The 24,337-nt window shown below is 36.8% G+C and overlaps 1 protein-coding gene across 3 annotated transcripts; it reads left to right on the forward strand.

Moving 5' to 3' along the window:
- The first annotated feature begins 706 nt into the window (after window positions 1-706).
- TRIOBP (TRIO and F-actin binding protein) lies at window positions 707-18,139 on the forward strand. Of its 3 annotated transcripts, none has more exons than XM_072421121.1 (14): window positions 707-754; window positions 844-900; window positions 2,027-2,095; window positions 4,109-4,198; window positions 6,364-6,473; window positions 8,816-9,239; window positions 11,744-11,846; window positions 12,154-12,297; window positions 13,189-13,303; window positions 14,276-14,435; window positions 15,013-15,126; window positions 16,576-16,662; window positions 17,048-17,221; window positions 17,385-18,139. In XM_072421121.1, the coding sequence occupies exons 1-13, from the start codon at window positions 722-724 to the stop codon at window positions 17,207-17,209; spliced, it is 1,668 nt and encodes a 555-aa protein (XP_072277222.1). In that variant the 5' UTR covers window positions 707-721; the 3' UTR covers window positions 17,210-17,221; window positions 17,385-18,139. The 3 variants fall into 3 exon arrangements, with proteins under 3 accessions (XP_072277222.1, XP_072277221.1, XP_072277223.1); XM_072421120.1 differs by having other exon boundaries at window positions 17,048-17,212; XM_072421122.1 differs by having other exon boundaries at window positions 14,276-14,420; window positions 17,048-17,212.
- Window positions 18,140-24,337: the final 6,198 nt, after the last annotated feature.

Here is a 24,337-nt window from a genome sequence, read left to right on the forward strand (position 1 = left end):
ATATTTAAGGTTACCAGTCATCTGGTACTTGTCATCACTGTGTTGATATTCATTACTGTCCTTTCTCTTTCCTTTTTCATTACCCAGCTGTGCATTGATGTTGGCGTCTCTTCATCGAGTGACTGATAATTGTATCTGTGATATTAAATGTCTAAAACCCTTGGTTACATTCTGTATAGGGTAGTCTCACTTTTCGCTGTCTCCTATATGGTATTCACAACCTGTAATTGAATCTGCTCTATACCTCAGATGTCTCTCTGCCCCTCTTTGCCCTCCTAGATGTAGGATTCGGGCCAAGGGGTGGGAATGACTTGTGTCCCTTTCATACACACAAGTGTAACTAGAGAAGGAAAGGAGAGGGGAACACAGCTAAATGTCAGATAAGACAGTGCTTATGGCAGTGAGAATACTAACGATAGCAAGTTAGCCATATAAATGTAAAGATACAGTAATAGGCTTTTTACTAGGCTGTTCATTTTTAACTTGGTATATAGAGGTACTGCAGGAGAGATGAAAGAAAAGGGGCAAGTGACATAATCCAAGGGAAGGTCACAAAGTCAAGGCTTTAAAGAGTACGGGGATCTGCTTTCTTATTTCCCAAGCTCTCAGGGAATACGATTCAAAAGATTTTTTTTTTTGTCATTCCAAGAAAGAGCAAGTAGTGGTCAGGTATGAAAGTGTAAACAAGACCGGTGTAGCGATCACAAAGTAAGGTATCTCCATGTTGCCCAGTACAGCATTCACAGATCCAGAGGTATGGCGTGATCATTCCCTTTTTTTATTGTGCTGCACTTGTTCCTATGTCCAGCTATTTTAGTTACACTTAATGTTTCTTTCCTACAGCCAGACCTGTTGAATTTCAAGAAAGGATGGATGTCCCTACTTGATGGCAATGGAGAGGTGAGAACATATTCTTTTTTTATTTTTATGACAACAGAAAAAGCTTTGCTCCTTTGATAGATTATACATATGTATTACTATACAATATTTATATAGCTCCAACATATTACCTAGCACTGCACAATATGTTATATACCATTTTTATTGTTTTGCATGATACAATCTATAACTGTCTTAGCTTTTCAAGTTCACATGGTTTGTTTAATGCATCTAAATTTTATCAAATAAATATAAACATGTTTTGCATGACTAGTTTTTTTTTTTTATTATTATATATATAAATTGTATAATGTATTCATGTTTTTATGAAGTGTCTGTATACAGGGGATTATTGTGGTAGTACCCATATTGGTAAGTCCGGTTCCATCATGCAAAATTTTAGAATCTCATACAAACAAACCTTACACTGTTCGTTTTCTTCTAAAAACAGTATCATCAGTATCTTGCCACATTTTATAACTTAGTTTATTGATTTTGAAGCTGTTTAATGGAAGAGGAAACAACTGTTATCACAATCATCATTTATGATGGGTTATCTTAGTCCACCTGGTTAACGTATGCTGTGCAAACAACACATAGCTCCTAATTTACCCTTTGTATGTAATGACTCATTTTGTAGTTGTACTTCCTGCAGCAAACATCAGGAAGCTCTGAGCAAGATGCAGGAACCATCTTAATGTCTAATGTCATGCTTCTATGCACACCTGTCCTAAAGATATTGTATACAGCTTTACAAAAATTCACACATTGACTAACATAGCAATGAAGATTAAACCAATGCAATATTTTTACCTCTGTCTTTATAAATATAGTGGGAAAAATGCCAGCCTGGTCTTTACCTGCTATATGATATAGTATTTTTTACCTGAAATATGCTGGTTTCTTGTTCATTGTACTTTAGGGTAGACTGACGGCTCTATAGCATTTGGTACATTTCCTATACACATACTGTATTTAATCAAAACAGCTGAATATTTTTGTTGTTTTGCTTCTGGGTTGCTGTCTTAATCTTGAAATATAGTCAAAGACAAGGTGGTTTATATAACTTACTGCTTCTGTAATGCATGTTATGTGTGAGGACCAGAGATGACACCAGTCACCTTAACATTCATTCTTTCTCTCCTAGTGGAAGAAACATTGGTTTGTTCTCACAGACTCCAGCCTCAAATATTACAGGGATTCTAATGCTGAAGAGGTAAGAAAACTGGTTTTTGGGTGGTGTCATGAAGACTTTGTTATTAAACCTAGCTTGCATCAGGCTATATCACTAACTGCATTCCCTAAAATAAAATACTGTGGGGACTGACTGGGACAATCGACCAAGTGGTTATCCCCTAACAGTGTCAGGTAGAGTATTTATAAAAAAAAAATGGAGAAAAAGCGCTTTGCTTGGCAAGTACTAAAGTTTAGTAATTTTCATACCTACATTGGGAGAATGTTGTTATCTCTATATTTACATTATTGACACTTTGATGGTAATGAATAATATCCGAATATAAGTGAACTGATATATTAGGGCAATTGGGATTTCTGGAGAATCTGGAGTCTATAAAATTTCCAAATGTTTAATACTTTGAAAATTCATAAATCCAAGTTTAACTTCTCCAGGTAAAATTTATGTTTAACATTTACTAAAACAGGAAAATCCTGAGTACCCTGTAATAACCCATGATCCGGATCATTTAGCTCAGCACTAGAATATTAAATTTTGGAGTGTCCTAATATATTTCTAAATAAATTTATGATTTGTAATTGGTAAGACCTAGTGCTGTATAATTCATGTTATGCCAGGAAGCCATCAAAAATACAAGATTTAAGATTCTGTTTTAAAAAATGACCCTCTGTACCCCCTAGCTAAAAACTTACACCTGACCAGTAGTAGGATTCCTTGAAGTTCTAGGGGCTTACTGTGTTTAGTCTCCACTTTACTCAGGCCTAGTCCTTTGCTGCAGCCAATAGAGGGAACAGAAGTTAAGGAGTGGTTCTGGTATCTCTAAGGGATCCCGCTTTAGTAGAGAGGTGAAAAAAGGGAGAGGGTGTGCTTATTGCTCATTCTAGCAGCCTACAGGGAATCTGTTTTTTACTTCAGATAATGATAAACACAAATTAGTTTCCAGCATCTGCATTGTAAAAATAGGCTTTAGCAAACAGTTTATTAGAAAGCATTTGTAAGGCTATTAGACATAAATGAGCCATGCGTCTCTAAACTCTTGACAGATCTTGTGTCTATGTAGAGTCCCCTGAACTGNNAATTTCCAAATGTTTAATACTTTGAAAATTCATAAATCCAAGTTTAACTTCTCCAGGTAAAATTTATGTTTAACATTTACTAAAACAGGAAAATCCTGAGTACCCTGTAATAACCCATGATCCGGATCATTTAGCTCAGCACTAGAATATTAAATTTTGGAGTGTCCTAATATATTGCTAAATAAATTTATGATTTGTAATTGGTAAGACCTAGTGCTGTATAATTCATGTTATGCCGGGAAGCCATCAAAAATACAAGATTTAAGATTCTGTTTTAAAAAATGACCCTCTGCACCCCCTAGCTAAAAACTTACACCTGACCAGTAGTAGGATTCCTTGAAGTTCTAGGGGCTTACTGTGTTTAGTCTCCACTTTACTCAGGCCTAGTCCTTTGCTGCAGCCAATAGAGGGAACAGAAGTTAAGGAGTGGTTCTGGTATCTCTAAGGGATCCCGCTTTAGTAGAGAGGTGAAAAAAGGGAGAGGGTGTGCTTATTGCTCATTCTAGCAGCCTTCAGGGAATCTATTTTTTATTTCAGACAATGACAAACACAAATTAGTTTCCAGCATCTGCATTGTAAAAATAGGCTTTAGCAAACAGTTTATTAGAAAGCATTTGTAAGGCTATTAGACATAAATGAGCCATGCGTCTCTAAACTCTTGACAGATCTTGTGTCTATGTAGAGTCCCCTGAACTGACAGTAGGTAAATGCAGCATTGGTTTGGTAAGACTATTATTCGCAGGAAATATTAAAAAAGCCTTTTATTGACCTCTTTATCACAAAACTGATACCTCTGTTTGGTGGAGTAATTGTGTTTGTGCGTATAGTACTTTAATTACCTTTTGTGATAGGAATGACTTGATTTCAGTCTTTAAAGGCCAAGCATATTTAAAGCAAATTAGGTATTGCAGCCCAAGGAGAGAATGCACAGAATTTAACATCAACATTTTTTCCTTAGGCAGATGAGCTTGATGGTGAGATTGATCTCCGGACTTGCACTGACGTGCCTGAATTCCCTGTGCAGAGGAATTATGGTTTCCAGATTCATGTGAGCATAATTTATTTTGTAGGGATTGCATGACTTTAAATAAAAAAAAATGATATTCAAACATGTGCTATTTAGAGTGAGTGCATCTATACATTGTATATTACAGAATGTTTGTGGTAATGTCCTGTACTGAGGAAAGTACCTGAAGTATCTGAAATCTAACTTCACTTTAACCCTTACCACCCTAATACTGGTAATTGTTAAAACCAAACATGATCCCTCTAATACTCACCTTATTACTAGTGCAGGTTGTTACTGCTATGAGCTGGAAATACTTCCAATCTATAATGGCTCTAAAAGCATGGTCCTTATAATTGGGTGTTCTGAAATTGTAAAAGTTGTAAAACACTACTCCTGTAACACTGTTTGGGTTCAAGAAACTTACACAGCTGTAACTTATGATTGTGTTTGAAAAATTTACTTTGGGCAATTTACATCTTTGCAGTACATATACACTTATAATTTTTACATTTTAAGATTCTGAAAATACAACAAAATACCTGATTTATCCAATTTTTCTTTGTACCTTCGCTGCCCTTACAAATTAAAGAAATGTATTGTTGGGATTCAAATATATTTTAAAGATCAAGTTATTGGGTATGTGTGGCCAGGCTGAGCATGGTCAGGTGTTCCATGAAGGAGCTATATTCATCGTGTAAGCATCTTCAACAATATCTATCATGGCCCTTCCTGAAAACTGGTTGACTAGTGCTGCCCACTTTATGTCAGTTATGAACCATCTGCAATCCTAAGATACAGCTGTTTACTGTAGGAAGGCCTCACCAGTTCCCAGCATCCCCACCATTGTGGAGCAGTTCCCCTCAGTCCAAGTTGTAGTCAGCAGAAACTTTCCTTCTGAAGATAATCATTTGCACCAGAAAAAAGAGTTGTGGATCTGCTTATAGGTCCTGAAGGCCCTCATCCTACAGATTCTGCAGAACACGTCTTTTAAAATCCTTATGGATCTGAGGAAGCCTGATCTTAAACAATGGGCTGACGCTCCTGAGTTGACGAATGTGGAGGGGGAAGCACCCTAATATTAGACAATATTCTTTATTCTCAACTTTTGGCACCCCTATACACAGAGTTGTTCTGCTGATTGTGATAGATGTCTCTTACTTGGAAGGTAGTCTCACAGATTTATTATTAATAATAAACAGGATTTATATAGCGCCAACATATTACACAGTCACAGATGACGACCTCCTGCCGTTAATCCATTTTAACTGCTGCACTTCTGGCGCATGGTATTTGAGGTTAACCCTAGATTGAATTGCCAAGCCTAGTATGGCTGCCATCGGTTCTCCAACTTTGGATGCTTACTAGGAGTTTAACTCTGCCGCTCTGTTACAATTTTATAATCCGACCCTTGTTGTCAGGAAGTCTGGATAGGTGGTAATCCTTAATGCGGAATCAAACCCGACCATATTCCCTGTTTCTGTTCTGTTACAAGGCGCTGCTATCTTCTTCCTTTGGCTATTTTTATTGGCTAGAATGATGTAACTCTCATGCAGGCACACAGAAGTTCATTCAGTCCAAGCAATCATTGAGAAGCCGGGATTGCCTGGTATTCTCCAAATGAGCACTGAGCTCAGAGATGTGAATCATACATAGATCAAGAGTAGAATAAAGAAATACAGTGAATTAGGCTATGTACACACATCAGATGATTCTCATGCAATTATCTCTTTTGGGCTAGTATCAGAGGAGAATCTAAAGTGTACAGTGCTCGTCCGACGTTCATAGATCAGTCCTGGCGCATTCATGATTGACCGGACGACTGCAATACAAATGAAGGATAGGGAGCACAGCAGGGTGCCGCTCGCTCGTTCTCCCCCCTCTATAGAGCAGAACGGTGCTGTATGTACATCACTCATTCATGCATCTTTCAGTCTTTTGTCGTTGTAAAGGATCATGAAAAATCCTTTCCAACGACAAAAGTCTATTGTGTGTACGCATCCTTAGTGAACACATTACTTCAGTGAACAAGCACCCCAAAAGTTTATGTTAAAAGACAATAAATAATAGGTGCACTATGATCTGGATGAACGAGAACCTTTACAGACATATGAACACTTTAAATACAATGTAAATTTGTAAAGGTGTTTACATGTGTTTGCATTCCTGAGTTCTTCATGCATTTTCTTTTCACATGTTTCTTTCAGACAAATGAAGGTGTGTTCACACTGTCCGCTATGACTTCTGGCATACGCAGGAATTGGATTGAGGCTCTGAGAAAGAATGTGCACCCAGTGAGCATACCTGATGTAACAAAGTAAGTTGTAAGCATTTAAAAGCACAGTTGAACCTTCAGTTTAAAAGGTATGGGGGGGGGCAGTTGGTAGTAACATGGTGTAATGAAATGGTCGAATTGTGGGATAGGACAAGAAAAAGTGTGTAAGAATGCCTGGAGAATCAGGACACTGCCAACATAGGATACTAACAAAGATATATTTTGTGCAGTTTCCAACAGTATGGTATGAATGAAAAAATAACAAATACCTGGATTCCTGTAGCTGGAGAGAAATGAAAGATTTATGGACAAAAAATAGTCAACTAATGGAATACAGAAATAGAACATTTAAATTCTGACTCCCATTGATGACAAAAAAAGCTGGTTTCCCAGTGGGAGTAGGGCACAACCATCTGTACAGCAGTGAGATTCCGCCTCTAAAAAGCTTGTAAGAGACACAGGCATTCAAATGTATGAGATATATGGGGTCAAAAAAATGTATCTTTGGAAATAATAGAATTTACAAATTGTGTAATTTGGAGGTAACCCCAGACATTTGTGAAATATTGGCGGATAAAACTTCTGTGTATACTACATTGATATCTCTTACTTAAGCTCTTAGGTTGCACCTCAGGGGAGATGGCAGGATTTTAAAAAAATGGGCTAAGGGGGCATGAAAAAGGGAGACCAGAAAAGACACTTTCACCAGAGTAGTCATGGTGGTGGGTACATAGTTACATAGTAGGTTAGGTTGAAAAAAGACATAAGTCTATCAAGTTCAACCACTAGGGAAATAAACATATCCCAGATATAAAACAGATGGTCCAGAGGAAGGCAAAAAAAACCCCGGGTACAATTTGCTTTAACAGGGGAAAAAAATCCTTCCTGATTCCATGAGGCAATCCGGATCAACAGTGGGCTGTCAGTGGGTTTTATGGGGATTGGCTAAAGAGGGTTCAGTGTTCGAGGGTAACAAGATGAAAGATAAGGGAAAGGAAGACTATTCCATTACAACCTATTGTTTACACTTGGAATAAAATAACCAATCAATAATTCTCGTGAGGACTACAGCAGCCCAATACAGATAATATTTTGGGGTGCCTAGTCCCCTGTATTTTTTTTTAGATGGTAAGGATTTTTTTTTTTACTAAATGCTAGAGTGTTTATGATGCCATAGTAATTTAAAAATGGAAATTGAATTTTTAAATTATTGTTGTAGGATCGCAATATTTGAAAAAAGGAGCAAATAAATGTAGGTTTGTTAGTAAAAAATGTTGGGGTTGTAAGTGAAAAATATATATAAAATAATATTTTGCATGCAGTCTTATGAGATTTGGACTGAACGAGACGAGATATATAGATTCAAGTTATTCCTACACAACAATAGCTCCAGATTTAAAGCTGCCTAAATACTGGTGGGGAATGGGGGAAGCCCTGTCTAACGCTAGTTGTAACTCTGTCATAACTATGATTTATTTTTTCCACCAAACAGATAAAAGTAGTTTTGCAAAAATACTTTTTAAAAATACTAAAATGTACAGTTAATAATTGTCCTGGCATATCAAACTGCTGTCAGTGTAGCCAATTCCTAACAAATGTATAGCATGCAAGACAATTTTTCATTTGTTCAATTCTTCTTGTCTTAAAGATATATTACTAATCAGAGATCACATGCTTAAACTTGCAATTGTTAGTATGAGAATAAAATGTTGTATATTACCAGCTGCTTTCTTACTAATGACCCATCAGGGCATAACAGCCATAACTTCTTTTTATCAAGTCACTCTGATCCCAAAAAGTGTGGGAAGGAGGACACAAGATGTTCACAAGGGCACATACCAGACAAATCCACCTGTACATCCACAATAGGTGTATTCAGTATTCCATGTTTTTGTATTTGACTTGCTAAAAGAATAACTTGCAGGTGGCTCTCCCGAGGTAAAAATCAGAAAGCCTCACCATTCCTGCTACATCAAATAAATATTATAATGAGTTCTTGTACTACTAATACTATCCTAAAGGTAGTGCAGCTATAATATACATGTAGACATTTAATCTAACTTTAATAAAAAGAACTTAGTGGTGCTTGGCAACCCTTATTTTATGCTTTAAAGTGTAAATGAGGCGGCAGGAGATCTAGAGAACATGGCTTACATTTTGCAGACTTAGATTTAGGGATAGACACAAAATGCGGATACACACATCTAGAATATTTAGGTAAAGGGGAGGTACCAGGATAAAAGACATTTTATGGGTCAAAATATGATGTTCAGAACGAATGTACTTTGTATAATTTTTTGTACCTAAAAATAATGGTAGTTTTTGTGCGGTGTAGGCCTGCAATAAGGACAATGTTTTAGTATCTCTTTTGCTTTATATTTTAGGTTGTCTGAAAGTAATAAGGAAAATACATTTGTGGCCCCTCGTGCTACACCAAGGCCAGATGAACTGCGTCTGGGTTCAGAAGTAAGGCAGAGAAAAATAGAATTGGTAGGATCAAGACAAGGTTCATTTGACTATGTAGAGCTATCGCCACTCTCCCCTGGGGAAGAGCGAGATCAGAGATTAGAAGAGAGAAAACGCTGGTTTGAAGCTCCTGCAGGAGGTGACACACCAAGCACCCGTCGAACTTCCTCTACGCCTCTTACTGAAGATCAGAAGCAGCGGCTTAATGAAGATATTGAAGCCAAATGGAAAGAGATGGAGCGGCTACCATTGCGGGAGACAAAACAGACTCCTCTTACTTGTTTGCTTACAGGAAACAAAAGCAAAACTATGGGAGAGAATACAATAGCACTTGAAAAACAGGTAAGTTGTATGATTTGGATAATTCTTAGTGAACCTGTGCCCAGAATGTGCACACATACCCCATTTCAAGCAAACAGCCCATTACAACCCATGTTTTAAGCTGTTAAAATGGACTAAAACCCACACTTTGGTGGTATACTGATGTAAAATCCTTCCTTGAAGGAGAAGCTCTTATCAAGAGGGGATTGAGGAGACTCACTGCATGTGGGCTTTGGGTTACTGTATATTACACCGGCCAACAAAAATTTTTTTGCCAAACAGATTAAAGTCATTTTAGGTTATGTTTGGTGCACAGATTCCACATACGGTATTGGTTTTGCTAGATTGGCTCTAGTTTTTGAAATATTTACCTCAATAATAACTTCATAGAAAACTAGTGAAACATGAAAATTTAAGCAAAATTAAACTTGATATGCCTACGTATCCAAAATAAATAAAATTTAAATAAATTAAATCTTGAAATACTTTGTCAATATATTCTATATTCAATATATTTACAGAACTAATCACAAACAAGCCCTTGAAAAATTCCATTTGTATGATTTCCTTTTATTTTGATTATCAGGACAATCACGTTGAAGGCTCCAGCAGTAGTCTGCCATCATGTGTCTATCCCATCTGATACCTTTCTTCCATCACCTTTATATCTTGATGGAACCTCTCCCCTTGTTCCTCACTGAAATCACCAAGGTTTTCTGGTAATTTTTGCAAATGGCTATGGAGATAGTGTACCTTTTATGCTCATAGTGGCATCCCAATTATTAAAGTTTAGGAGCAAGTTTTGTACCAGTTCTTCATAAATTTGTGCTTTATGGTTACCCAAGAGGTTCTTGACAACCATGACATAGCTGTGCCAGGCAGAAGTTTCACTATCAGTCATGTAACTTGTGAAATTTGAATCATTTATCAGTTTCCGAATCTGGGGTCTATCCAAGATTCCTGCTTTTATTTTTCAGTACTCAATCCAGGGAAGAATCTACAAATGTATTTGAATCGATCACCGTCCTTGTTCAGAGCTCTAACAAATTGCTTCATTAATCCCAACTTTATGTGTTGTAGGGGGAGAATGATTTTTCTTTGTCAACCATTGGCTCGTTAATGAAGTCGCTGCACCTTTTTCATGCTTTCCCATGGAGGCCATGTCACTTTTTTCCAGTAATCCTGCTTTGCTCTAATATCCTACAGGCAGATGAAACATGGCTACTTTGTGTATCCACTTTGCTGTCCAAGTAGGAAGTTCACCATTTTTAAATTAACAAAAATGGACCATTGGTGTTCATGATAGCAAAGCTTTTGTAAGACCATTTGGATATTTTCATATTCTTCTATTGGACCAATTGGAATAGATGCATAGCAGTTGCTAATATGCAGTAAAACAGATTTCAAACTTAGAGTGGAACTGTCTATGAAAAGCCGCCAGTCTTCTTGTCCTATAAACCGTTATTTTATCTTCCGGTCTCAGACAGTTCTTTTCTTTTAGCCTGGATGCTTTAGGTTCAGATGCCTGTTTTGGCAGACTTAGGTCACGTATTAAATCGTCAAGCTCTTCTTGGGAGAACTGCTGGTTTGATGAAACACTTCCTTCATATTCACTTCCACTGCTAACTCCTGGATTACACTCCCTGTATATCCTCCATGTCGGATACAGGAATATCAGGGACTGAACACTGGTATGGTAACATCAGCACCATGCGGCACAGGTCATCTTGCTGATTCCAAATCACCGTACTCCAACTTGCTTTTCTTGTAATGATTGAAACCTTTTATATTCACAGCACAAAAATAACAATCATTATGATGATTTTTGGGCTCTTGCCATATTATAGGTACACCAAGTTTCTAACTTTTCAGTTTTACATTTTTCCACTGACGTAGACACTCTACACACGTTTTGCACACCATATGGGGAGCCCAATACTTATCTTGGTCCCCCAGTTTTACTAAAATATGCAAGATATGCTTGTTTCACAAATTCTGTAATGTTTTTGCTGGGAATATTCACCACAAATGTAGCAAAATACATTAGGGTCAATTAAACAACTTATAGAAGAACTCCTATTTCTGTAAAAAAAGAAAACATGTGAATAAAAAGAAGGCAAATGAAAATTTCATGAAAGTAATGCTACATTTAATATATAAAATGCAAAACATCGGTGTAAATAAAAATTGATAATAATATCGCATGGTAAAGAGGAACTAAACCCAAAAACGGCAAAAAAAAAAATCCACTTACCTTTAATCCCACAGGGCAGTCCAATCCCTCCGGGGGTGTCCTACATCAGTTCTCGCGTAGTCCCAGCATTCGTCCCGGAGCCGGCTCTCTGGGCACCGCCATCTTCTCTTCTTCTTCCTATTTCACCTGACCCATGCGTGAAATTGGCAAACTTTTTTTTTTTTTTTGGGGGGGGCATCAAATGCAATAAAATCATCGGTTTTATATGGGTCATTTTTTTGGGTCTATTGTAACATTGTTTTAATTGTAAATTTTTTACACTTTTATTTAGATACAGAGTTTAAAGATACAACTCGAAAAAGCAAAGAAAGAAATAGAATCCCAGAAAGGGGGATTTGAAGGGACAGCTCCTACAGGATTTATTTCTCAGGCAAGTCTAATCTTATATAGCAATCTCTGACAGCCTGTATCAAAATATGCTTGTTCTTGAGTATGAATAATTTTCATACCAGTGTACTATAGCTGACCTGACACGTTTACTTTGTTCCAAGATCAGGAACATTGTCTATGTTCAAAACACAGCATGTTGTACTTTAGACCATTGCAATGTGATACTGATAAAATACACAAGTTACTAATGTACTTTATATTGTTCTCTTTACTACACAAATGCATGCCTTGGCCCTACATGGTGATTTAGCTGCATTAGTTCTTAGACTGTCATGTCTGTGTTACAGGAAGCCTGTGAATACAGTCTGTCTCAGATGGAGTCTTCTCACAAGCAGCTTCTGTCTGAACTTCAGAGACATCATGAGTGGGAGATTCAGAGACTGCAACAAGAAAAAGACCAGTTGTTAGCAGAGGAAGCTGCAGCTACAGCATCTGGTAAGTCCGGAATGCACGCAAATGTATTCATGACCAGCAGTTAGGTATGTCAGGATCATACACTGAGCTGTGCATGTGAAACGATTGCATATAGGAAGGGTAGCAAACAACCTGTCTGCTCACCATTCCTAATTTTTACTGCAGAGTTCTTGTTAAACTATTGGACTATGGACTTATGCAAGAAAGTATGCTAGTAGAATGAGGACACCTAAAATAATATTTGTTATAGTACAAAAATAGGCAAAATTTTTAGTTGTTTTACTATATTCTAGTAACTTGAAGTTTGTATTAATGTTTTCTGTTGCTTAGTTTGGTGACCGTTTTGTTTGCACTTAATTACAATTAAGGAACACAACTAAAAACAACGCCTGGGAGATCTCCAAGCTGGAATCCCCAGAGAACCTAAAACCAGCAAATGTCCTGGTTCATTGGATTCCACCTAATACTTAAATACATCTTTACATAAAGGCTGATCCTTCTAGTACTTAGAAATTGTCTTACTTCGGGGAAAAAAAAGCTTGGAATGAAATTTGTTTAATGATACAGATATTTCCAATTTAAAGGAAAATGTGATTGTGAATGTTTTGTTTTTCTTAAATTAAATGTAAAATCACAAATAGGATATTTTTTTTCAAACCATTAATGTACATTATCAAGCTCCTTCTCCTTACTGCTGAAGACATCGATTTATATATTGGATTTCTGTATTTATTTGTTGGCTTCTAATATTTTTTGTTTTGATTATTGATTTGATTTTATTTGTTTGATTTGATTATTTTGTTCAGTGATTTGACAAAATTTTATTCTTTGTTCTTTGCAACATTTTCTGGTTATTATTTTGTTTTAAGCAAACAAAATATTTTCAAAATAACATACAATTATTTTCTAAAGTAATTGAGGCAATCAGAGCTGCCCACAAGGAAGAACTGCAAAGAGAAGTGGAGAAGGCTCGTACATTCCAACATGGAGGATCATCTGTAAATGAGATGTTACGACGACAACACCAGTATGTACATTCTCTGTTTTATATTTTGTGTGATACATAGTGCTCCTTATAAGCCTTAAAGTAGATCTAAACCATAACTGGATGTTATTTAGTGTGCTGAAGCAAATTCATATTCTCTCTAAAAAGCCCAATGACTGACTGAAATGGGGCATTGGAAGTTGTACTTTATATGGCCAAACTCATATGGCGAACCCAAACTCCTAAATCCACATGGTATAAAAAAGATCATGTAGCTTATATTGGGAAAGGGTAAAACTGAATGTAATTATCCAAATGTTCCTATAAATCATGGATATTATTGGGTTGTATACTGTAGGAGGAGATCTTTGTCATAAAGCATATATTGGCTCTACCTTTTTTTCACTCCTGACGTTGTGTGTGTGTGTAGGTTGTTTGAGTGGGTATATCTGACTGGTCACTCTTAGAATGCATTAATCAGCATGTTTGAATCGTGTTAGGCTATGTACACACGTTTTGACTTTTGTCATTGGAAAGGATCTTTCACAATCCTTTCCAACAACAAAAGACTGAAAGATGCATGAAGGAGTGATGTACATACAGCACCATTCTGCTCTATGGAGAGGGGAGAACGACGGAGCAGCACCCCACTGCGCTCTCTCCCCTTCACTTGTATTGCAGTCGTGGTTGTTCATTGATCCGCCGGATGCCGCTTTACACACACATCAGATTCTCGCCGGATACCAGCCCTTAAGTCATAATCTTACGAAAATCATCTGACGTGTGTATGTTGCCTTAGACACTGCGGTTATATTTAGACACACTGAGAAGCTGCCATAACCGAAAAGTGGCAGTGATGAAAACAAATTGTTTGTACAGTCTAAAGCTGGCTAAACATCTGGGACATCAGCTTTTTTTTTTTTTTTTTTTTTAAACATGCTCCTATTTATTGTGTTGCTTATCCCTCTGCTGTATTTTCATTAAATCCTTGTCTATTGCACCTCCTGTTACTAGATCTGATATGGAAGCTTTAAGACGAGAGCTGCAGACCCTGTCGGAACGTTACTCGCAGAAGTGTCTGGAGATAGGAGCACTAAATCAGGCTGCTGCAGAGCGGGAGCGAGAGCTACAGAGATGCCAGCAGGAAGCACAAGAATTGGTGAGACAGAATCAGGCAAGTGCCGCAAAGAAGTACCATAATCACATTTTCTAGTATTGGTTAAGTTGATTTAATTCCCTATTTTTTTTTTTATACAGTACTTAGTCTCACACATTAAAAACAAAGATTGGTGTCCTGAACTGCTCTTTTATTTCCACTAACCACTTTGCCAATGGTTTCTCCAGCGATCTCATAGGTCATTTCAAGTGCTGTTGATTTGATATGCCTTAAACATATGTTTAGATACAATAGAAGAATAGAAGATTTAAGGAATGCCATGTCATATGTACGGTAATTGTTGCAGTATACAAATAGCAATCTAGCAGTACAAAGAATTAAAAAATACAAATAATAGAGCTGGCACTGCATGACAGGTTTCTTCATATTATGGATTAGAATTACTTTTTATCTGTTCACCAGTAGTAACAAATTACAGAATCAGTAGGTAGATAAAAACACATGCAGTGCGTTCAGGACTATCCTAAAAATGTGCTTTGTCAAATCTATATCTGCATCGGCTGCTTATTGGAGTAGAGAGTTTAATTTGTCTTTCAACACATCCTAACTGCATAAGGGTTTTTTTTTCTTCCAGGAACTCAATAATCGGCTATCAGAAGAGATTTCAAAGCTCCGAACATTTATGTCTGGTAATGGTCCAAATGACGGACGGTTACAAACAGGAGAGAAAAACTGCACTGAGCTTGAGGTATTGATGTTGCCAGCAAAGTACATTACTGACATTCATATGAAAATAATGCAGGTCCAATTCAAATATTCCTGTATCCAATGCCTAAAAAAGAAAAAAAATCCACTAATTATATTATAAAATGTTTTTCATGGTCTCCTCAAAACTCATCTGTTCTCTTACAGTGAGCAAATATAATGCATTTATTTACCCTACCCTAGCGGTAATCCCGAGTGTGACTCGGGGAAGATTTTACCTGCAAAAAGTGGTAATCCCGAGTCACACTCGGGCGCCTAAACCTTGAAAAAAACCCACTTACCTTGTTCCGTCGGCATCCCCCGTCGTCCTGCTGGTCCCCGCAGGTCCTGGGGACACGTCCTTCCTCTTCGATGTTCAGCCGCAAACTGCAGAGACGTTCTCCGGGGTTTCCCGGTGACGTCGGTGCGGTCGGGAGGATCAGCGAGAAATTCAAATCATTTTTTATATATATATATATATATTTATTATACATTTATACATGCTACTGTACAGATATATATATATATATATATATATACAGTTATATATACAGTTATATATACAGTTATATATACAGGACGGGCGTCCTCTGCACCCGATGAGTCACCAGGAGTTCTGGGTGACGACAGTGCGTGCGGACGTTTCGTTCGGGGCGGGGCAGGAAATTCAAATCTATTTGTAATAAATTCAGTACAAAATAACTGTATTTCATGCAATACAATGGATTTATATGTGTAAAAGCAGTGCATTGTTCATGAAAATTTATTTTACAGTATATTGTAATAGTATGAGTATAATATTGATTTATTTTTTTAAATTTTAAAAAGTTAAAAATATATATATATATATATATATATATATATATATAATTTGTTTTTTAATTTATTATTTTGACATGATTTTGTGTTTCAAGCTTTATTATACTCATACTATTATATTATTATACTGTAAAATTTCCATGAAAAACAATGTACCACTTTTAGACATATAAAACTGAACAGAAATGAACCGCCCAGGAGGTTAATGGCAAATAAAAAGTGTGAATAATTCTGTATGATACCCCAACTGTCCCAGGGTAGGGGTAAAAATTGTGCTTGCATAGGGGTCCTTTGCTGTCTAAATCCACTACTATTGCCAGTAAGCAAATAGGTCAATAATGTATAAGAAATCTTGTTTTTTACTTGTAACAAGCATGATGGTAGTTTTGTGTGTGCCGTTAGCATCAAAGATTTTTATATAGTGTAGTTTTACTGTTAATTCTTGGGTTTAGATGTGGTCTGTATTAGATGCTGATTTTAAGACATTTGATACAAAGCATTGGTTTAAACTATAAAATCCACACACAAACCTGCACAATCCTTAAGGTGCTCTATTGCAAGAAAAGTAAAACCGATTGTACAGAAATGTCATAGATTGCCATTCTCTTGGTAATTGTTTAACTATTCTATACAGGTATTACTGCGAGTAAAAGAAAATGAACTGCAGTATTTACGAAAAGAGGTCTCATGTCTACGCGAGGATCTCCAGAACATGCAGAAGGTATCATTTATTCTTGAAAATAAATTCCAGTAGTGTTGTTTTGAAATATGTACTAGCTGAAGTTGGAAGTTTGTACAGACTTATTGGGGCAATGGGTGCACTTGCAGTTGACTAAAGAACTCGTTTTCCCTTCTCATTCCAAAGGTAAAAATGGTCATTACATTATCTGACCAGTAAGTCTGCTGGTTCATCTTTGGGTCGATGGGAATTATCATTTTTTTCAGGTTTTTGTTTCCTGAGTATTACCCTAAAATCCCAGACATTAATGTCCTCCATAGAGTAGTCATTTGTGTTGTTCCAAGGTCACTAGTATAGCTACAAAAACATATACCTATTATTTTGTGATTCTTTAAAGAAAGCATAATTTTATTTAAATTTTTTGAAGGACAAGAGGTATGCATCGGAGAAGTACAAAGACATTTATGTGGAGCTCAATAATATTAAGTCCCGCTCAGAACGCGAGATCGACCAACTAAAGGAACATCTGCGGCTTGCAATGGCAGCGCTGCGCGAAAAGGCTGCTCTACGGAACAGTGTAGGAGAATAACAGGTGAAGATGGTTTGTACCTTTGTTATCTTCCTTGACCATTGTTCTACATATCCAACGTAGGATACACATACAGATTTTTTTTTTTGTTAAAGGGGCAGTTACCACTATAGGATGTAGCATTTAGAAAAAAAAAATACGTTTATCTTTTACTTTTTTCTTATTTTTTTCACAGGTTATTTAGACGCCTGTTTCATGGAAATATAGATATCATATGCAGACACTGTGACATCACTGAATCTCTGGCTGCGCCACAAATCTGCATCGTTTTATATGTGAATCACAGGATTTTATACAGTTTATTATTTTTATTATTAAAAGGTGATTATCTTCCACATTTCTAAGACGGTAGCACAAGGTCATATAGCCCAAAATCTGCAACACCAGATTTGCAATATTTTAGTATATTTTACTGTTACGTATGGCAGAATGTAAATGTTTGCTTTTAAAGACCAACTGTATATGTGTATGTGTAAGTGACATAAATGCACTGGGAGCGATGGTGGGGAGATTTAGTAGAGCACTGGGTTGAGCTGAGCTGGTCAAATGTGAGTGCACTGAATGCAGTTACTGTAAACAATGGTAATGATAGTAAATTAACTTTACCAGTGAATAACAATTGTATACTGAGAGACCAGAACCAAGTGAATACCAATTGTATACTGAGAGACCGGAACCAATTCAACACAGAAAGGTCATTGATAAAGTGAGAAGGACTCTGTATGGACATATATGAATAATGAGCTCTTGTGAGATGCTACTTTTCATGGAAGCACCAAGTGAGGTGCATGTCGAAACAAAATACTTTCTAAAGCAAGAAATAGTGAAGACTACTCTGTATGTCAACAGTGTGGATGCTCTCTTTGTTTATATAGATCCCTTATTCACAATTGTGAACACAAACATAAAAACTATTATAATCAAATCTCATTTTTGTTGGTATTAAATTATTTGTATATCGAAGATGTAAAATATATTGATCTTTTCACCCTCTTTGGGAACATAGAGTTCAGCATTGCTGCATAGTATTAGCTAGTCCGAACCAGGTTTGTTTAACCCATACTCCGGAAATGTTTGAGGCGCTATCATATGCACTCCCTTGGTATCGCATGACAAATAGTATTGGTAAGGTGGAATGCATCGCTATACATTAACATTTGACTGCACAAACTAATGCTACCATAATATTAATCTCACACTAAGGTAACCTATACAAATGTTTCTTTGTTATTCATGGTTTCTTTTTTTAATAGAAAACCTGTATTTTATATTTAGGGATCTATTTATAGCAATACAATCAATTAGTATAGTGCTATTTTACTCTGTTGTCTATCACCTCACTGTACTTGTCCTATACAGAGATTAGTAGTGGAAACTGTGTTCTATTGACATTTTGTTTCCAGTTCAAAATTCATGTTCATTTGGATTGCAATGTTGGGTTTCCTGCTACAAAACAATGTTATACTTTTAACCAGGTAAATTAACCAGGCACCTTTAATATTTGACTGGAAGAAATTCAAGTCATTGTGTGAACATATGCAGCGAGCTGAAGGTTATAGATCAATTTTTATTTTGTAAAAAGAAAGGCACACAATTCTCACCACTACCTGCACACAGCACTGCATGTTTCAATACCCCATGTGCTTCCTAAATCCCTATTACCAGTCTTGCTGAAAGGCTGGCAGTAACTGTGGACTGGATAGATGGAGATAGTATTTAGGATAAAGCATAGGGCCTAGCACACATGCAGCAATTACATCCAGGTTTAGATTGCAGAATCTACAAAATCCACCACCATACTGTTTGTAAATTAAATGTTGTTTAAAACTGTTAGTGGGGTTGAATTCGCCTTTTGTGTTTTGTTATCTATACTGCTTCTTCACATATCAGTACAGCACTGAGATAGCGCTCCATGCAGTGACTGGGCAATAGGGATGTATGATGGTGACACCGGGGTAAGAGCTGTTGCTGTAGATAGAAAGAAATTGTAGTCCTGACTTTACACTCTAGCCTAATGAACTGCAATGATAGAACCTGTCTGAAGTTGACTACAGATACGTCCTGAGGAGTGAGCATGCAATCTGTGATTACTACTGTAATTTGTGACTGATCTATAGAGTATTATAATGCATAGATTCTCACCTTCTGTCATTCATGACGAATACATTTTTTATTGTACTCAGCAGGGCAGATCATAAGCCAATTTACACTGTATGGCCCTTTCACAAATGATAATGGTTACATGGGGTAAACATCATGTGACTTAAGTCTTTTCCTTTATTATACAAATAAAATGTTGGTTCTCCGTACCAATGCACTGAGCGTTCTTGAAGCTGGATGATATAAACGGATCATTCTGTCTTAATTTATAATAAATGCACTGGCATATTTATAAAAGAAAAATATTTACTTTATTATTTAGCATTACCAAAGCCTTCTACACCTTGGTTTTAGCTCCAGTTTGATGATACAAATCATAATACATGTTCTGACATGAGCTGCTGAAAATCGATATTGCTTTTGGTTCTGATAACAGCTCTGTTACACAAATCAGGAGTACCTGGCAGTAATGTTCATTAACTTTTGCTTAACTGGCAGGGACACTAGGATACACTACGATGTGTGTTAGGTCCTTAACTATTAACTATTTAAACAAGCTACTAGCAGATCAAGCCCTACTTAACTTTCCTTAAAGCCTATTAGCAACTTAATATATGTATAGTTTGTGCTTCACATCACTGGATTTAAAGGTGCCTTTAAAGACTTTAGAAATTTTGAAGTTTGCTGAAAGCTCTTGTTTCCTGTGTAGATATAGATATATATACACACACACACAAAATCTAAGGCCTTTATGGTCTTGCCTGACTCACCTATCTTAAGAGTGAAACTAAACCCTCCTGTCTGCTAAGGTATCATCTTGGCCTCTTTTGAAATCTACAGATGCTGCACACATCACCAGCTATGACAGCTTAAATAAACACACTTGAAAGTGTAAAAGTTTTTACTAGAAGCATATTCCTTAAATGGCACATACACTTTGCATGGTTTACATGACAGAATGGAAATGGAAATCCTACAAAAAAAAATGTACCCCAGGTACTCTACTACAGAGTGCATAACCACCTCAAATATTGAAGCCCCATATCTGTCTACATTGCTCCTATAGACCATATACATGCTCCCACTAATTACCTCTTTCTGAAATCACAGTCACCTGCCTGTTCTGCAGACTCACTGCCTTTCATTTTGTTTGTTACAGATCCTGAATACCTATGTAATTATCAACCTGAGAAAACTGAACCCTTAAAATCGTGATATGTTTTGAGTTAGTGATCCAAAATATTTTAGGAAGAAGGGCAGTGTGACAGTCTTTTTAGGATGTGATGTCAGAAATAGAAATCTTTATGTCCATTTTAAGTATGGGTCTCTGTTATTTGGCACTGTTCTGTAACCCCTGAAGTTGTTAGAGCCATATGTGATCATAAATTCAGGCAACAGTAAAGCTAAAATCTTTTAATCTGATAAGCATGAGTGTAATTGCTGATCCTTTCGAATGTGAAAAGCACCTACATACAGTCCTTAAAAAAAACAAATTGTCTTTTACACAAGACTAATTCTCTCCACTGATTCTTCCACTAATAAACAAAGTAGACCTTGCTTAAACACATGTACTATATGTAAACTTTTATATAGCAAATACTGGAAGTAAATACAACTTGGTACACTCAGCTGCATGAAGTTACCTGTGTCATGTGACTGGTGCAGAAAAATTAACCCCACCCCCTTAAAAAGGTAATCCTGTAATCTTCTATGTGTGGTTGTCAAAAGAAAAGGAGTCATTTCTTTCTAAAGTTTCATATGACACAAATGTGGTTGGAAAATGCATTGGCGCACTGTTATTAATATATTTTCTAGTGTGCCTGATGTGCCCTTGAAAGAGCCCAGCCATCGGCAGTCATGAGAATACCCTGGCCTCAGACACTCACCACTTCAATATTCATCAGATTTAACAAATCATTTTACCAAGCATTGCACTTTCTTGATTTCCTATAAATTTTTTCTGTTGCCAAAACATTTTTTAAAGACCCTGCAGTATAAATAGTTACCTACTTAAGCTGTCTGTGCCATGTATCTTTGGTATCTGGCATAGCTACAGCTGCCATCAGGATCTTTAGCATCCAATACTACATAGTAATGATGGAGCATCCATTTAATGTAACCAAGAATAATTACTTGCAGCCACCATGCTCATGCCACAACTCTGCAAGAGAAAGACCTGTGGCATGAGCATGGTAGCTGTACTTCATTTTTAGTACCTATTTTTTGCAGGTTTTTTTTTACTGATGGTAATGGAAAAAACTTGAAAACTTTGAGCATACTTTATATGCCCAGTGCATTTTGTTGTACCTGTGCAAAACTGTCTTATTTTCAGAAATGTAGAGCTCCCCTGTGTACTTTGCATACCTCCCAATAAATCTTCAAGTAACTTTGTTTACCCCTCCTACTTTGTTGTCTTTGACTACAAGATTATTAGGCTTCATGTTGTAGAGATCCAAGAGTGAGAGTGGTTGAGTTGTTCAGCAAAAGCTGAGAACATTCATTCCACAAAAATCCAGCATGTTGTAATCCACAACATGGCTTAAAAGCTAAGCATATTCCTGGGATAGGCATTTCTGAGAATAGGCTTTTTCTGCACTTGCATGGGAAATATATAAACATTGCAGGCATGTAATAAATGTTTTTTTCTTTATTCTTTACATACACTTTAGGATCTGAAATAAGCAGAATTGATTTCTAGAATTACATACAGAACTGACGTGATTAACCTTGTAAGAATATTTAGTGAAACCAGAATAAGACTAAAGGATTCGTCTTGAAGACCAAGGCTAATTGTAGGGTTTCCTATCACGTACACAATTTTTAACTGATTTGGATATTCCACTTCATGGATTAAAAATAATAATAATAATTCAGGTAACTTTAGCATTAATAAAGTGACTTCAAATGTTCTGAGTGTGTACTCCAACGCTTTAAATTATTTTTTACAATCTTGCCCATTTCAGCAAATGTGTTCTTGAAAGTTGTTTTTTCTATATAATTTTTAAATTTTTGTTCTAATTTAAAAAGAAACGCACACATTGGTAATCCCTATAACCCAAATGTTAGACCACTTCAACTTCAAAAAATGAATCCCCATTTATCAGTACCAGGTCTAGAATGATCTTCTTTGGGTTAGAGTTATTAGTTTGTATACTACTGGTGTTTTCAAAAGTAGCAGGGATAGTTAATAGTCACACACAGTTACCTGTCTGGAGGATAAAATACCTGAACTCCAATCAAATTGGGATGTTCATCAGCCAGAAAATGGCTTTGCCTGATTTGCTGCACACTGTGAGAGATTGACTGCATGCAGCAAAATAAGGATTACACTAACCAAACTATTCAACCTCTCCCTTTCTACTGGTACATACCCCTCCGCTTTTATACATGCCATTATTCTCCCTATCCTAAAGAAACCCTCACTGGACCCCTCCCTACCCTCTAACTACCATCCTATCTGCCTTCTCCCATATGTCTCCAAACTTCTTGAACGCCTTGTCTACAAAAGACTCACCCATTACCTGAGCACCAACTCTTTCCTTGACCTCCTCCAGTCTGGTTTTAGAGCTGCCCATTCCACTGAAACAACCCTTACTAAATTGGCCAATGACCTCATCTGAGCTAAGTCACAAAGCAACTTTTCCATGCTCCTTTTCCTTTCCTCTGACACTGTTATCTCCCCCTTCTAATACAAATCATGGCTCCATTGGTATCAGTGACACTGCTCTCTCTTGGTTTGCTTCCTATTTGTCTGACCGCTCCCTTCAAGTTTCTCTCAATGGTAATTCCTCCTCACCCACTCTCCTCCATGTTGGTGTTCCCCAAGGGTCTGTTATTGGACCGGTTCTCTTTTCTCTGTACACCTCCTCTCTCGGTAGTCTCATATCCTCCTTTGGTTTACAGTACCATCTGTATGCTGATGACACCCAAATCTATCTGTCCACCCCTGACCTGTCTCCCTCAGTCCTGGATAGGATCTCATGCTGCCTGTCAGCCATCTCATCATGGATGTCTGACCGATTCCTGAAACTCAACCTGGATAAAGGGGAACTCATCATCATCCCCCCTCAAATTCCAAATCTCCCCCTGACATATATCTAACTGTTATAACACTGTTATTCGGCCCTCCCCTCAGGCACGTTGTCTTGGTGCCACGTTTGATCACTGAAAATCCATCTTTTCAAACTCACCCACCTGCTTCTTCTGTCTCCGAAAACCCTCACTATATCCCACCATTCCATATCTCTGCTCCTATTGTGTGATACCTCCTTACACTTAGATTGTAAGCTCTTCGGGGCAGGGTCCTCTCCTCCTGTTTCATTATCTGTATCTGTCTGTCATTTCCAACCCCTATTTAATGTACAGAGCTGCGTAATATGTTGGTGCCATATAAATCCTGTATAATATTATTATTAATAATAATATTAATAATAATAAATCCATATTTTAATGGATATTGCTTTTGTAGAGTTCAGACAAAGAAAGGTTATACAATAATCAGCTGTGTTTGAATTATTAATATAGCTTAAAATGTATGAATGGAATAATAAAGAAGAAAAGCACAAATTTAAGAAAAGAAACATATCCAGTTTTTTTAATACAATACTGACATCTACTGCTAGAAAGTGTGTTAATCAGTTAATAAAAATGAATTTGTGGGAAATTATTTTGGATAAATGTAAACCCCTTGACATTTACTAGATAAATAAGTACCACATCCCAAAATCAAGCATTGGAAAGGGAGGGATTGCCAAGCTCTCCATTTGGAGTAAAGAGTCCTTCAAGGGATTAGCTAAAAAGTGAAACTTTTAAGGTACTTGACAGTTCATTTTCATTAAAAACATAATTTTTTTTTACAAATTATTTTTGAAAAAGTCAAAAGAAAAAACCCCCCTTTAACATCAAATTGACCAAAGGGCCATATGGGCCACTAGACAAACGCTTGATACCACTAGAAAAGAAATTATGAGACTCAACAACCACAGGTTGGTGAGATCAGTTAAATAGACAATAATCTGCTACCACAAA

This window comes from Pyxicephalus adspersus, chromosome 8, assembly GCF_032062135.1.
Source record: "Pyxicephalus adspersus chromosome 8, UCB_Pads_2.0, whole genome shotgun sequence".
Classification (NCBI taxonomy): domain Eukaryota; kingdom Metazoa; phylum Chordata; class Amphibia; order Anura; family Pyxicephalidae; genus Pyxicephalus; species Pyxicephalus adspersus.

What these genes read in the sequence shown, in the direction of transcription:
- TRIOBP (XM_072421121.1), top strand. Translation starts at nt 722, where the DNA reads ATGTTGCCCAGTACAGCATTCACAGATCCAGAG. An exon ending in CAGCATTCACAGATCCAGAG is followed by an intron (nt 755 to 843) that starts GTATGGCGTGAT and finishes TCTTTCCTACAG; the next exon opens with CCAGACCTGTTGAATTTCAA. An exon ending in ATGTTACGACGACAACACCA is followed by an intron (nt 13,304 to 14,275) that starts GTATGTACATTC and finishes TCCTGTTACTAG; the next exon opens with ATCTGATATGGAAGCTTTAA.